Raw genomic sequence first — 14,041 nt, 5'->3', positions numbered from 1 at the left:
GCGTTAGTCAAGTTTGAAACTCCTGCAGGAACACAGTGGAGCAGATTCCTGGCATCTGGCCCCGTGTCCCTTACGGATGCGCCAAGAAAAAAAGTCACCTAAAAAACTTATAATTGTTCCTGCTCTGTTCCTGAATTGTAAAAAAAAAAAAAAAAAGAAAAAAGAAAAGAAAGAAATTCTGTCGTTTGAAACCTGTCCCGAGATAGGGTTAACTAGCAACCCTTGGAACTAGTGGAATTCAAAAAAAAAAAAAAAAGCCATTGTACCGAGTCGCCCGGGAGCAGTTGGGAAGTCTGGCGCGAAAGGGGTGGCTTCCTCCGCCACCACCGGGTTTTGTTCAGCAGCCGGGCCCGAGTAGGTGGTGGGCAGGCCCTGGAGGCCCCCGATCCCAGCGCACGGCAGGGCCGCCCCTCGGAGAGGACCCTTGTCACCCGGTGTCCCCGTCTCGGGCGTCGGCGGGAGGCTGCAGGAAGCCCCGGAAGGGCGGAGAGAGGGAACGGGCGCGGGCGGCGGTGACTCAGCCTGGAGCGCGGGGGCGGGAGCACGCGAGGGGAGGCGAGTCAGCGAGCTCAGCCGGGTGGCAGGACGGGCGGCGGCGCCGGGCCCGGAGGGGTTAAGTGGGCGGTGCCGGTGACGCCCCGCCCCCGCCCGGCCCCCGCCCCCCCGGAGGCCGAGGCGCCCGGCCCTATTTATAGCCGGGGCTACCAGCTCCTAGTGTCTCTCCCGCTGGCCCTGGCGGCGGATTTTCCGAGTAGCGCGCGCGCGCAGCGGCCCCGCGCCCCCAGCCAAGGCGCCATGGAGCGGCCGGCGCCCCTAGCCGTGCTACCCTTCTCGGACCCTGCGCACGCGCTAAGCCTGCTGCGCGGCCTGAGCCAGCTCCGCGCCGAGCGCAAGTTCCTGGACGTGACCCTGGAGGCAGCGGGAGGGCGCGACTTCCCGGCGCACCGCGCCGTGCTGGCGGCCGCCAGCCCCTACTTCCGCGCCATGTTCGCCGGGCAGCTGCGCGAGAGCCGCGCCGAGCGGGTGCGCCTGCATGGCGTGCCGCCCGACATGCTGCAGCTGCTGCTCGACTTCAGCTACACGGGCCGCGTGGCGGTGAGCGGCGACAACGCCGAGCCGCTGCTGCGCGCCGCCGACCTGCTGCAGTTCCCGGCCGTGAAGGAGGCGTGCGGCGCCTTCCTACAGCAGCAGCTCGACCTGACCAACTGCCTGGACATGCAGGACTTCGCCGAGGCCTTCAGCTGCGCGGGGCTGGCGAGCGCGGCGCAGCGCTTCATCCTGCGCCACGTGGGCGAGCTGGGCGCCGAGCAGCTGGAGCGGCTGCCCCTGGCGCGGCTGCTGCGCTACCTGCGCGACGACGGGCTGTGCGTGCCCAAGGAGGAGGCCGCCTACCAGCTGGCGCTGCGCTGGGTGCGCGCCGACCCGCCGCGGCGCGCCGCGCACTGGCCGCAGCTGCTCGAGGCCGTGCGCCTGCCTTTCGTGCGCCGCTTCTACCTGCTGGCGCACGTCGAGGCCGAGCCGCTGGTGGCCCGCTGCCCGCCCTGCCTGCGCCTACTGCGCGAGGCGCGCGACTTCCAGGCAGCGCGTTACGACCGCCACGACCGCGGGCCCTGTCCCCGGATGCGCCCGCGCCCCTCAACCGGCCTCGCGGAGATCCTCGTGCTGGTGGGCGGTTGCGACCAGGACTGCGACGAGCTGGTCACCGTCGACTGCTACAATCCACAGACGGGCCAGTGGCGCTACTTGGCCGAGTTCCCCGACCACCTGGGCGGGGGCTACAGCATCGTGGCGCTGGGCAACGACATCTACGTGACGGGTGAGTGAGTGGGCTGGGGGCTGGTCAGGAGGACCCTGGGCCGCCTGGACCCCCGCCCCGCTGGGGGAATACATCCACCTGCAGGAGAACCTGCAATACCTGGAATGCCGGGACCGCCCCTGGGTGCAAGTGGCCACTTCCCTTCCCCCTCCTTCTCCCCCAGGCTGGCACGCACGTACGTTTCTAGGGTTGATACTTAAGATCTAGAAGAAGAACCCCTTGTGTGAGTGGGACAAGTAGCTGTTCGTGGGTCTCTTCCCAGCACGCAGGACCTGCCTGGGCAGCCTCCTCCTTGCCCGGGTGATGCCCCCATTAGGTTGCAAGATACTGGGGCAGTCACCCTGCACAATGAGTGCTTTCTTTTTCTCCCTAAGGAATCTGGGGACGGGCCAGGGACTGACGCCCTGTGATACATCCATTCTCCCCCCCACCCCCCACGGGGGCTTGGACCTAGGCCCTGCGCTTGGGTCACGTGGTGTTTAGGCTGCTCCCTGCCCAGCGACTGTAAACAGAGTCACATGCTAAGAGGCTTTCTTCCAGTGACTTGGCTCAAACCCCAAAACACTGCCGAGTCATGCTGGGCGTGTCCCAGCCCGCCCTCGTCCTGGGCATCTCCCACATTTTTCGTTAAAGTTAAATCCCAGTTCAAACATGAGTCTACCTCCTTGAGTGGGGTGAGGAGGGGCGGTCTGTGTGACGGCTATATAAGGAAAGAACCGACCAGGCCTGCACTTGGGGCCAGCAGAGGGCTGGATCAGGCTGGGAGGCCCCGGCTATGCCATCACAGCTCTGTGTCCAGCCTGGCACGGTCCGGAGAAAGCCGGCTCTGAGCTGACAAGTGGGGCGCATCCCGGCCTAAGCACCGGCTCGGCCCTGTGGCCACAGCTTCCTTGGCCTGCAGCTCCAGGTCCAGCCTCTGCGGGAATCAGTCCCTTTCCAACCTGAGGTTGGCCCTGTGTTGTTTGGGGACCACCATTCCCACTCCCCCACCACAGAAGTCTGGCCGGTGAATTCCCAGAACTGGTGAGACTCGCCCCAACTTTGCACACCTTTCCATAAATGTCTCAGCTGAGCAGCTAATCCTTTGGGTTTAGACAGGTGGCTGAGTGGGTCCCTACAGCTGCCTCTAGGGAATTTCACGGCGCGGGGGGGATGAGAAAGCGACTTCAGCTGCCTTTGACACGGTTCTCCTTTGGAAGGAAGAAGGCTTCAGCTGCCTTTGATACAGTTCTCCTTTAGAAGGAAGGAGGCAGAGAGGACTTTACAAGAACCCTGCCTTCTCCCTCTAAAAGCTCAGGGCTATGAGCCGGATAGAATGTCAGGCCGGCTCTGCTCTGCCCTGTGGCCCCAGCCTTGGGGCAATAGAGGAATGCAACCCCCAGGCTTCTTGGGGTCCCTTCATACTGTGGGAATTCTAATGTCTTAGGTGAACCTGGTTTAATTTGTGGCTATAGCCAGTACCACTGGACTTTGTTTGTTTGGTTGGTTTTAAGCCTTTTTTTTGAAATATAGACGGAAAAGTGTACATCATACTTGTACAGCTCGATGAGTTTTTTCCAAACAAAACGTGTCAGTAACTTGCATATAAATCAAGAAATACAACCCCAGAAGTCCACTCATAGCATCACTTTCTTTTTTTTCTTGGCCTCACCATGCAGGGTCTTAGTTCCCAACCAGGGATTGAACCTGGGCCCCCTGCAGTGGAAGTGCGGAGTCTTAACCGCTGGACCGCCAGGGAAGTCCGCGTAGCATCACTTTCTGTGTTAGGTTTCTGTAGATTTCCGCTCAACTCATCCTGGCACAGCCCTGGTTAGGGGCCGCCCGGGAAGCCTAGAATTTGGTGGACAAGACCCTGGGCCCCCCACCCACATGCTTTGTGGCTCCCCAGGAGCGTGGACTCTACGGCCTGATGCCCCAGTCAGCTGAGGTGTTTGACTGCTTGTGTGGGGAGTCCAGACTGAGATTGCTGTTTACTTAGAATTGCGGCCCCTGAGCCTTGGCTTGGCCCGCAGAGATTTGGTGGTGTTTTTTGTTTGTTTGTTTTTTGCGGCATGCGGGCCTCTCACCGTTGTGGCCTCTCCCGTTGCGGAGCACAGGCTCCGGACGCGCAGGCTCAGCGGCCATGGCTCACGGGCCCAGCCGCTCCGCGGCACGTGGGATCTTCCCAGACCGGGGCACGAACCCGCGTCCCCTGCATCGGCAGGCGGACTCTCAACCCCTGCGCCACCAGGGAAGCCCTGGTGGTGATTTCACGGCCATCCTCCTGGGCAGCGGTCAGCCTACGCATTGCCGGGGCCCCTGGCCCGGCCTTGGTGAGAGAGGATGTGTGTTTACCTGGAGGCAGGTGAGGGTTATCCCTCCCCCAAGATGAGAGGGTTGTCTTTCCCCCTCTGAGAAATTCAGGGAGTCGCGGGCGGGTGAATCACCCTGAGTCAGTGTGGGCTGACCATCTGCACGTTGTCTGCCCCGGCAGGCGGGTCCGATGGCTCCCGGCTCTACGACTGCGTGTGGAGGTACAACTCGAGCGTGAACGAGTGGACGGAGGTGGCGCCCATGCTGAAGGCCCGGGAGTACCACAGCTCCTCCGTGCTGGATGGGCTGCTGTACGTGGTGGCCGCAGACAGCACGGAGCGCTACGACCACACCACTGACTCCTGGGAGGCCTTGCAGCCCATGACCTACCCCATGGACAATTGTTCCACCACGGCCTGCCGAGGCCGGCTCTACGCCATCGGCTCCCTGGCCGGCAAAGAGACCATGGTGATGCAGTGCTACAACCCAGACATGGACCTATGGTCGCTGGTGGACTGCGGCCAGCTCCCACCCTGGTCCTTTGCCCCCAAGACAGTGACTCTGAATGGACTCATGTACTTCATCAGGTGAGTCCCTAGGGGCCAAGGCCACTGCGTGATCTTTTTTACCAGGTCCTATGCTAAGCTCATCTTTACTGCTCTCCCCATTTCACAGATGAGGAAACTGAGGCCACACTGGGCTCTGGGGCTGGGTCTTTCTGACCTGGCGCCTTTGTTCTGCCCCCATTCTTTAGAATGGTTTCTGTGGCCTCTGAGGATCCCAAGTGGGATGGAGCTAGGTCCTCGCAGAGAACTTTTTGAGATTCATAGAAGCTAAATCAGTTGTGTCTCTTTGGTTGGACTTTGCTTGCTGGGTCCCACTAAAAGCCCTTGTTGGTCTCATGTGGCCTTTACTAAAAGGAACCACCTGTCCTACCTGAGAGGGACTTTGCATCTTAAAAAGACCAGAGGAGAGCTTTCTGGACACTTGAGTCTTTGGGGTGGGGTGGCCTTGATAGAGGGACCCTTTGCTCACCAGCGGGCTGGTGCCAGGCGGAGGGATCAGCCCTGCCCCCTCTGCGGAAAGCAGCACTTGTGTGTTCAGTGCGTTTCCGCACGTTCTGTCTATCCCTTCCCGCCTGGCCTGGCACAGGGAGGGCTGGTGAGTCTTGCTGAAAGAATGCTGTTCTCCAAAGATCCCGCAGCCACCCAGGACCAGGGAGGAGCCTGATACTGACCAGGCCCAGAGCTGCCTGTGGGAACGATGACAGTAGTTAGTGTGTTGGGGTCCGAGCTCCGGTTGCCTGTTTCATGGGCATTTTCACAGCTGATCCCCATGACTGTCTGCTGAGATGGGCACCACTGTCATCCCCATTTCACAGGTGGCAAAACAGAGACTTAGAGGGGTAAGGGACTTGCTCACAACCACAGGCTTTACGTGGTGGCACAGGGTTAGGACCAAGGACATCCAGCGCAGGTCCCGTGTACCGTCACCACATCACAGCCTCCCTGGGCCAGGCTGTGGCCTCGGCAGCCTGCAGCGGAGCTGGGCAGCCGGTGGGTCACCATGCATCTGTGAGTCTTGATGACTTGGCACAGCGACATGCCCCCTCCTGATGGGCCAGTAGGCGTCCAAGCAACTAGGAGCTCCCAGCCACTGCTCACAGCTTCTGCGTACATGTGCACGTATATGCGTGCTGCAGGTGTGTGTACCTGCCGCTCCCCTCCCTGGCCTAGAGCCTGCCTGAAGGTACGAGATCAGAAGGAAAGGGTAAGCTGTGAACGGCCATCCCCTCTGTCCCCTTTCTGCCTGCGACTTTGAATTGGGAGCCTCTGGGGACAGGGACACTGTGCTGCTCGGCCCACACCCCCTCACTGTCTGAGCTGCCCCTCCCCAGACTCCAGGCGCCTTCCCAGGCTTTCGGGGAGAACACATCTGGAACTGAGGTGGTGTTGCTTGTCACGCAGGTGGCCAAGGGGCCAGGCCTCCCCGTATCCTAGGAAGTGAAGATCTGCTCTGAGAAAGCCCCAGAATCCCAGCCAGCTCCCGGTCCTGTTACAAAACATCATCTGACCCTTCGCCCAGCTCTCCCTCCCCCAAGTCATGTCTTCAAAGATGGGGGTGGAGATGGCTATAAATACAACTCGTGAGGGTGCCAGAACCTTGGCTTCAGCCCCTCGTGGCAGTTCCAGGCTGCGCAACTTTGAGACTGTCCTCCCCTCATCCCCAACCCCGTCCGCCGTGGTCCTAGAACGAGAGGTGCCCAAGGACCGGTCTTCGGAGGGAAGGCCCCTGTGCCTGCCTCCTCCTGGTCGGGGTCACTGGTCAGCTGCTAAACTGCCCCACGTGTGAGCATTAGGGTGCCCCCCCAGGTCCTCTGTTAGCCTTGGTACAGGGTCGCCTGAGCCATGGGGGGCCCGGGAGGTGGGCTCAACTCTGCTCACTGCACACTGCCACCGCCAAACCGGCCAAGAGGGTGACTGGTCTAGAAGGGCAGCCTGTTGAGTAGTGCGGGCCTGGCCTCACCTGAGAGTGTGGGCGAGGCCAGGGGCCAGGGTCTCGTGTGCTCGAGCGTTCCTGCGCTGTGTCCACGCACTTCGGTGCCTCAGCCGCATCTCACTGCTCAGAATGCCACCTGTCGGGGTAGCTCCGGTCCACAGGAAGGGTCCACGCTGCGTGGAGGCCGCAGCCTGTGGGCTGCTGCTGCCCTGGGCTCTGAGCAGTGACCAGTGGCCCCCGCCCGCGCCTCCAGCAGTGCTCCGCCTCAGTCCCCACTTACCGTGGCTCCCGGGCTGGGCTGTCCCAGCGCCCACAGAGGCAGAAGCCGAGAGCGTTGTCCAGCCTGGCACCTTCTGGCTGCAGCTCCTGTGTCTCTGCAGGGGTCGGGGGGCAGCCCAGCGGGTTCCCATATCAATTATCATCATCTTATGTGCCACAAACTAAGGGTGGTTTTTACATTCTGTGGCTGGAGGAAAAAATCAAAGTGAGTAATACTTTGTGAGTAATACTTCGTGACGTGTGAAAAGTTATGTGAAATTCAAATTTGTGTCCATAAATAAGGTTTTATGGGAATGCAGCCAACCCCTTTGTTTATACGACTGTGGCTGCATTTGTTCTCAGCTGCAGCGCTGGGGACCTGCTACAGAGACTGTCTGCTTGGCAAGCCCTGAAGTATTTACTCTCTGGCCTTTCTGCTGATCCCTGACCTGTGACCGTCGTTACCGTCAATACTCCTATTTGGGGGGTAGTGTCTGTTTTTCGAGGCTATGCCTTTGAGCCTTGTATTGCAGGTATCAGGAGCCTGTCAGACAGGATTGAAGGAGCCTGAGCCCAAAGGGGAGGGCAGTGCTGGTGTCCTTATTCCTGGGACTCTGGTCACCCTGCCGGGCACTTAGGATGCAGCAGTGAATGGGGTGGGATCGAGGGACTGACAGCGGTGGGAGGGCAGTGGCCGAGCAGTGGTCCAGGGCACGGGGGCTGTGCAGTGGGCCGGGAGGCCTGGCCTAGACTGGTCAGCCATGGAAGGCTGTCCTGAGAGGTGGCCCAAGTGAGCTGAGGAAGGGTGAGTGGAGACTGGCGGGAAGGGCCACTACCAGTTCAAGATCTGAGGCCAGGCTGGGTGACCGCAGCGAAGGGGAGGGGCAGCTGTGTTGGTGCTGGGCTGCGGGGAAGCGTTGTAGCACCCGAGAGCACGATCTTTGGGTTTGTGGAGTGTGGCTGGGTTCCGGCCTCAGAGCCCAGGCCAGATAGGTGAAGTCAGCCCCTGCGAACCAGGGATAGGGTCCCACTGGCCGGTGGGCTGCCAAATAGCATCACAGAGGTCCCCAAAGGAAATGGGCCCGGAGGACCCTCCTCTCCAGCCCTTCACACTCAGGCGCTGCCTAGTCACTCTGACCCGTTCTTCCTCCTCCTTCCCCCCTCCACTCCCCAGGGACGACTCTGCTGAGGTGGACGTATATAACCCCACCAAGAACGAATGGGATAAGATCCCATCGATGAATCAGGTAAGTTTGCAGACACGCCAGCAGTGGGAGCACAAGCTGGTTCTGGTTTCCAACCAAAGTGTCAACGTAAGTTTGGGATGCAGTCCTGGTGGGCAGGGCCCTGTGTTGGGCCCTTTCCTGGTGTTACCTTCATGCACAGAGGGCTGCCGTTGTCCTCGACTTGTACTCGAGGGTCACTGAAACAGAGACCTTAAATAAGATGCCACGGTCACACAGCTTAGTGAGTTCATCCATTCGGACCAGTGTTCATTGAGTACCTGCCACGAGCCAGAGAGCACGCTGGGGAAGTGTTCCACAGAGGGACAGCAAGTGCAAAGGCCCTGGGGTAGAGCATGCCTGGTGTGTTCATGGAACAAGCCCTCAGCCTGGTGTGGCTGGAGAAGAGTGAACAAGGGGGCAACAGAGGGGTGAGGTCGGACAAGGAGGTCTTTGGGGATTGACCTTGGGAGTCCACTTGTTGAGCACCTGCTGTGTACCCACACTTTTGCTGCCTAGTGGGGTCTCACCTCTCTTTGCTTATTGAGAAGAGGGTGCTGAGTTTCACAGTGTGATAGAGCCGGGAAGGCTGGGTGGCTTTTGGCTACACGAGCAATCTCCTTAGTCTCAGATACACATCTACACCCGCCTATATCTTTTATTTTTTTTTTGCAGTACGCGGGCCTCTCACTGTTGTGGCCTCTCCCATTGCGGAGCACAGGCTCCGGACGTGCAGGCTCAGCGGCCACGGCTCACGGGCCCAGCCGCTCCGCGGCATGTGGGATCTTCCCGGACCGGGGCACAAACCCGTGTCCCCTGCATCGGCAGGCAGACTCTCAACCACTGCGCCACCAGGGAAGCCCCTGCCTATATCTTTATTTTCTGTCTTCCTTAAAATTTCCAAACCTGGGAGTTCTCTGGCGGTCCAGTGGTTAGCACATCCACCGCAGGGGGCATGGGTTTGATCTCTGGTCGGGGAACTAAGATCCTGCAAGCAAGCCGTGCAGCGTGACCAAAAAAAAAAAAAATTTCCAAACCTGCTCTCCTGATACCTCTACAGCTTATTTAACATCTTTAGGGGAATTCCCTGTCAGTCCAGTGGTTAGGACTCCTCACTTTCACTGCCGAGGGCCCAGATTCAATTCCTAGTCAGGGGACTAAGATCCCACAAGCCACGCAGCACAGCCGCCAAAAAATATTTATATATATTTTTAAATAAATAACATCTTTACAGTTAGGAAATATAACTTTGGTTTTCCCCATAGTGAGCTACACGTACTCATTATAGCAGGTCTTGGGCAAGATGGGATAGTCCAGCCTCGTGGTTCAAAGCTCAGACTTTGGATCAAGTCCCAGCTCTGCTGCTGTCGGCTGTATGAGGCTCAGTTTTCCCATCTGTAAGATGGGGGAGAACAGGGCTTCCCTGCTGGCGCAGTGGTTAAGAATCCGCCTGCATTGGCAGGGGAAACGGGTTCGATCCCTGGTCCGGGAAGATCCCACATGCCGTGGAACAACTAAGGCCGTGCGCCACAACTACTGAGCCTGCGCTCTAGAGCCCGCGAGCCACAACTATTGAGCCCGCGTGCCACAACTACCGAAGCCCGCAGGCCTAGAGCCTGTGCTCCGCAATGAGAGAAGCCACCGCAATGAGAAGCCGGCGCACCGCAAGGAAGAGTAGCCCCCGCTCGCTGCAACTAGAGAAAGCCCGTGTGCAGCAACCCATCGCAGCCATAAATAAACAAATCAGTAATTGCGGTGGGAGGAGATGGGGAGACAGTCATGCCTGCTTTGCAGGGCTGATGCTGCTCACGGGGAGAGTGCCTCCATGGCCCCTTGACCACCATAGGGACCCGCTGTGGCATGTGACCCCTGGGCATGGAGCCCCTATGTCCTAGCTGGGGTGTAGGAAGTGCCAAGGCTGCCCCTCCCAAGGCCCCCAGGCACCTTCCCCATGGAGAGGCGCTCTGGGGCTCGCCCCTGCCCTGACTGCCAGCCTCCACTCACCGCCCCCCTTGGCCCACAGGTGCATGTAGGGGGCAGCCTGGCCGTCCTTGGAGGGAAGCTCTACGTCTCTGGGGGCTACGACAATACCTTTGAACTCTCCGACGTGGTGGAGGCCTACGACCCAGAGACCCGGGCGTGGAGCGTGGTGGGACGGCTCCCAGAGCCCACTTTCTGGCACGGCAGCGTCAGCATTTTCCGACAGTTCATGCCCCAGACGCCCTTGGGGGGCCGTGGCTTTGAGCTGGACAGTGGCAGCAGTGACATGGGTGTGGGCCGGCCCCGGCCGCCACAGAACCCCGCCGAGCTGCACTAGCCCCGGCCCGGCCCGGGGAGGGCCTTGGTGCAGGTAACCCAGCACCTCGGGGTAGCACCCCCATCCTTCGTGCACCGGGACAGGTTGGCTGGAGCGTGGGCTCAGGGGCTGCCGAGCGAGCGAGCGAGCGAGCGAGCCTCAGGATCTGACAGCTGGAGAGTCTCCGTGCGTGCGAGTCACAGCTGCTGGGGCCAAGGCCCGTTGTGAATGCCGCTCCCTTGGTCCAGGAAGAGCTGCCTCCGCCACCACGTCTCTGGTTCCAGTAAGTCACCCCCGCTGCAGGCCCACCTCACCAATGAAGGCACGTGCACCTCCTGCAGCCACCACCTGTGCCTACTTGCTCCCCCCTTGGGAGAGGAGGGCCACTTCTGGGTATGAGTGGAGGGGCAGGGGTCCTTCCAGGAGAGTGTGAGAGTGGCCTCCCTGCAGGCCCTGCTGTCCCAGAGCATCGAGAATCAGGCAGACAACGGCTGCAGTGGGGTCCCACCCTCCATGGCCAGTGCTGGACACCCAGCGAGCCAGCTCCCCAGATGCAGGGGGTCTGCCTGACCAGCTCCTCGGCCCTGCTGGGGTCTTGCACCAAAACACCCCTTGTGGGTACGCCTCCTGGAGGTGAGCTCAGACCTAGGGGCACAGGGCAGTGGGAATGGACTGGCGTGTGGCCTTGAAGGGGGCCCAGAGAGACCTGCTGAGTTTCTGTCTCCAGTGGACCTGGGCCGACGCAGGTGCTGGGGGTCCCTGTCCACACACCCACCAGTTGGTGTAGCCCCACCTGGCTTGGGGGCCTCCGGGCCCTTCGTCCCAGGCCAGTTCGGCAGAGGACGAAAGTGCAAGGTCATAGCTCCTCACTGGGAGGCCCTGGGACTTTGTCGCTGAAGCCCAGCCAGGCAGACAGCTGCAGGCGCCCTTGCCCCTGCGGCCTGTGAGCGGAGGATCCTGTTGCTTCTCAAGGAAGCCCGGGGTGGGGCAGCCTCAGCAGGTGGTCACAAGCTTTCAAACACAGTTGGCCCTTCCTTAGAAGGGGGGCAGGCAGCTAGAAACGGGGTCCGGTTGGTTTGATCTTTAACCTCTCCCCGTCCCATTGCCGAAGCTTTCTGCAGGGTGGGAGGGTGCCTTAAGCCCCTCAGAAGCCCAGGCTTCTCCAGGACGGTGGCAGAAGCAGCTCCTGGGAACCCCTGTAGCTGGTGTCACGTCCCTGGTTTTCTGAGGAGTGCGAACGGTGGATTGGTGGTCTTGTACTCTCATGGTTTCCAAAGTAGCCTTTGCTTGAATTTGTCCTCCTTCCAGAGGGGAGGGCGGTTACGTTTTCCTCGTTAGGTAAATGTTCAACAATGTGTTCTTAACAAGAAAAAAAGAAGTTTTCTCACCATCGCTTCACAAGTGGCACTTAAAGCCCTTTTGTTGGCCAGAAGCCTTGGGGCTGTCGGGCGGGCCCCTGCCTTCCCTCCTGCGTCCCTCGTCCTTCACTTCCCAGGGGTTACTGAGACCTTTTTTCTAGCCCAGGTGCCTGCCTGGCGAGCTGAGCCCACGCAGAGGCGCCAGGCTCCACGGGGTGGCCGACTCGGGTTCCCTGCAGCCAGGTGCTGCCCAGGCGTGATGGCTTGTCTCCTGTCCGTGGTAGGGGGACGACAAGGCAGGGCTGCACAGGACTGATGGAGCCCCGATTATATGCCAGTCACCAAGCTCGGTGTCAGACTGTGCCCTGCCCAGTGGGTGTGACAGGCCACGCAGAGAGATGTGGTGACCACTTCTGTGGCAGGTCATGGGCAGGGGTGGGGGGAGCTCGATCTCACGGGAGACTCCCTCCTGGTGCCTTTCCTGGGGCTGGCTCTGTAAAGGGCCCTGGCAGCCCCAGAAGGCAGGGCAGGCAGTGGGGGGCAGGCTTTTGCTGGGACCGGGGGGCTGCAGACGCTCATGTTCTCATAGAAACCAGCCTTTGTCACCCGCCGCAGCACTTCTGGTCAGCAGTGAGGGCCGGTGCCTGGGCCCGGGCCTTTGTCTGGTCTTTCCTGCATTTTTGGTACTTCACTGTGTGACCGACCACCCCACTCTCTGGCGGCTGCTCAGATGATGGTTTGGGGGGGCAGGGGGCCAGTGATGTTCACTCTAGAACTACCCAGGTCCCCGCCCCCCAGACCCGGTCTTTGGGTTAAAAGACCAAAGACGGGAAGGGGACGCAGCAGCCTGGGCAACAGCAGGCTCCTGCTGGGGGTCCGGGATTGGGGATGACCCTTGAGAAACGTCTCCTCCCTTCCCTGCCCTGCCCGCTCCTGTAGGCACGGGTTCCCATCACGCACACGGGTCTGTGCACTGACGGCCTGGGCCAGCCTGGGAGGGACTGTCTCTACACGTCAGATGTACACAACTTTTTCAGCCTATGAGACGAGTTATGAAAGTTCAGTGACTTGTATTTAATGCTGACCTACTGCTATAAAGTATTCTATATTTATATGACCTCAGAGACTCTTCTGGACTAGGACAGTCTCCCTCCAGCGTCCGACATCCAGTGCCAGCCCCAGAGCGTGGGGCAGATTTGTGTATTTATTTGTCCGTTCGGTAGGCTTACGTGTCCAGGATCCTCTTTAAGGTTTTAGGATGCCTTCAGTACACTTTTTGAAATAAAAATACTTCCTATATATTTGGTGTCATTGCCTCTGTCCTGCTGCTGCCGGGTCTTGGAACCTTTGGGCTGAGGCCAAGCGCGTGGGGCAAGGGAGGCAAAGTAGTATTGAGGAGTGTCCTTGATGTCCCTTAACTAATGGGGAAAGGGGCGGGGTTCAGAGCGTCCAGGGCTCACGCTAAATGGCTTTGGGGGCAAACCCTTTGAGGCCCTTTCTTGTCTCAGTCATTACAAGGCATGAGGTAGTGGAAAGAGGAGGCCGGAGGTGGGAGGTGGGAGAAACGTGGGTGGCTGAGGCCATGGCTCACCTGCCCAAAAGCTGCTTCAACCTCCTCAGACTCCACCCCTGGGCACTGTGCCCAATACCTTGCTCCCCCCCCCACCTCCTGAAGGTGTGGTGCTAAAAGGTGATGAGATCCCCGTCTCTTGGACCTGGCAGGAGGGGCTGAACCCTTAAAATAGAGCAGCGTCCCTCCCGGAAGAGGTCGTGAAGTGCAGAACATTCCTCACATCTGCGAGCCCACAGAACCCGAGGAAGTGGCCAGTGCCGGGAAGGGGGCATCGGGAGGCCATGGTTTACCTTGGTCACCTTACCAGATCTGAGGTGGCTCATGACCTGGCTGGCAGTTACCACACTAGGATACTTAACTGTCTTTACGTCTGAGCTCCCTAGTGGGCAAGGAGTAAAAGGAAAGATGGTTGGAGGGCTTCTGGGTCTAAAGTGGAGTTTTCCTCCTCAAACCCTGGGAAGTATTTAGCATAGCGTGGGGCCGGTGCCTCTGGAATCCTCCAGTGATGAGGCGTTAAGTGATGGCTGACGCGAGCTCTTGGGGTCACAACTGTCACCACCCCTGATTCTGTGCTCACCCCGTGCCAAGCGCTGAGCAGAAGCATAAGCACTTACTGTCTGGGGCGGGGGGCAGCCATAAACGTGTGCGGATTCTTTGACACTCCTCCCCTTGAACCTAAGGAATGACGTTTTGGTGACTGCCTGGACCAATACAACGCGGCAGGGG

The 14,041-nt window shown here is 59.8% G+C and overlaps 1 protein-coding gene across 2 annotated transcripts; it reads left to right on the top strand.

Moving 5' to 3' along the window:
* The first annotated feature begins 692 nt into the window (after positions 1 to 692).
* On the top strand, positions 693 to 13,153 carry KLHL21 (kelch like family member 21). 2 transcript variants are annotated; one of them, XR_013831728.1, is made up of 5 exons: positions 693 to 1,816; positions 4,290 to 4,695; positions 8,040 to 8,112; positions 10,112 to 11,908; positions 11,948 to 13,153. XR_013831728.1 is itself a non-coding variant. In XM_079946463.1 (4 exons), exons 1-4 carry the CDS (start codon positions 796 to 798, stop codon positions 10,403 to 10,405), a joined length of 1,794 nt encoding a protein of 597 aa, XP_079802589.1. In that variant the 5' UTR covers positions 693 to 795; the 3' UTR covers positions 10,406 to 13,153. The 2 variants fall into 2 exon arrangements, 1 of the variants encoding a protein (XP_079802589.1); XM_079946463.1 differs by having other exon boundaries at positions 10,112 to 13,153.
* The last annotated feature ends 888 nt before the right edge of the window (positions 13,154 to 14,041 follow it).

Source organism: Stenella coeruleoalba (assembly GCF_951394435.1).
Source record: "Stenella coeruleoalba genome assembly, chromosome: 1".
Lineage (NCBI taxonomy): Eukaryota > Metazoa > Chordata > Mammalia > Artiodactyla > Delphinidae > Stenella > Stenella coeruleoalba.
Note: the sequence above shows the minus strand (reverse complement) of the source record. Positions and strands in the feature narration are given on the sequence as shown.

Coding starts and splice junctions, on each gene's coding strand:
- KLHL21 (XM_079946463.1), top strand. CDS start 796: ATGGAGCGGCCGGCGCCCCTAGCCGTGCTACCCTTCTCGGACCCTGCG. Junction 4,696..8,039: donor GGACTCATGTACTTCATCAG/GTGAGTCCCTAG, acceptor TCCACTCCCCAG/GGACGACTCTGCTGAGGTGG. Junction 8,113..10,111: donor AGATCCCATCGATGAATCAG/GTAAGTTTGCAG, acceptor CTTGGCCCACAG/GTGCATGTAGGGGGCAGCCT.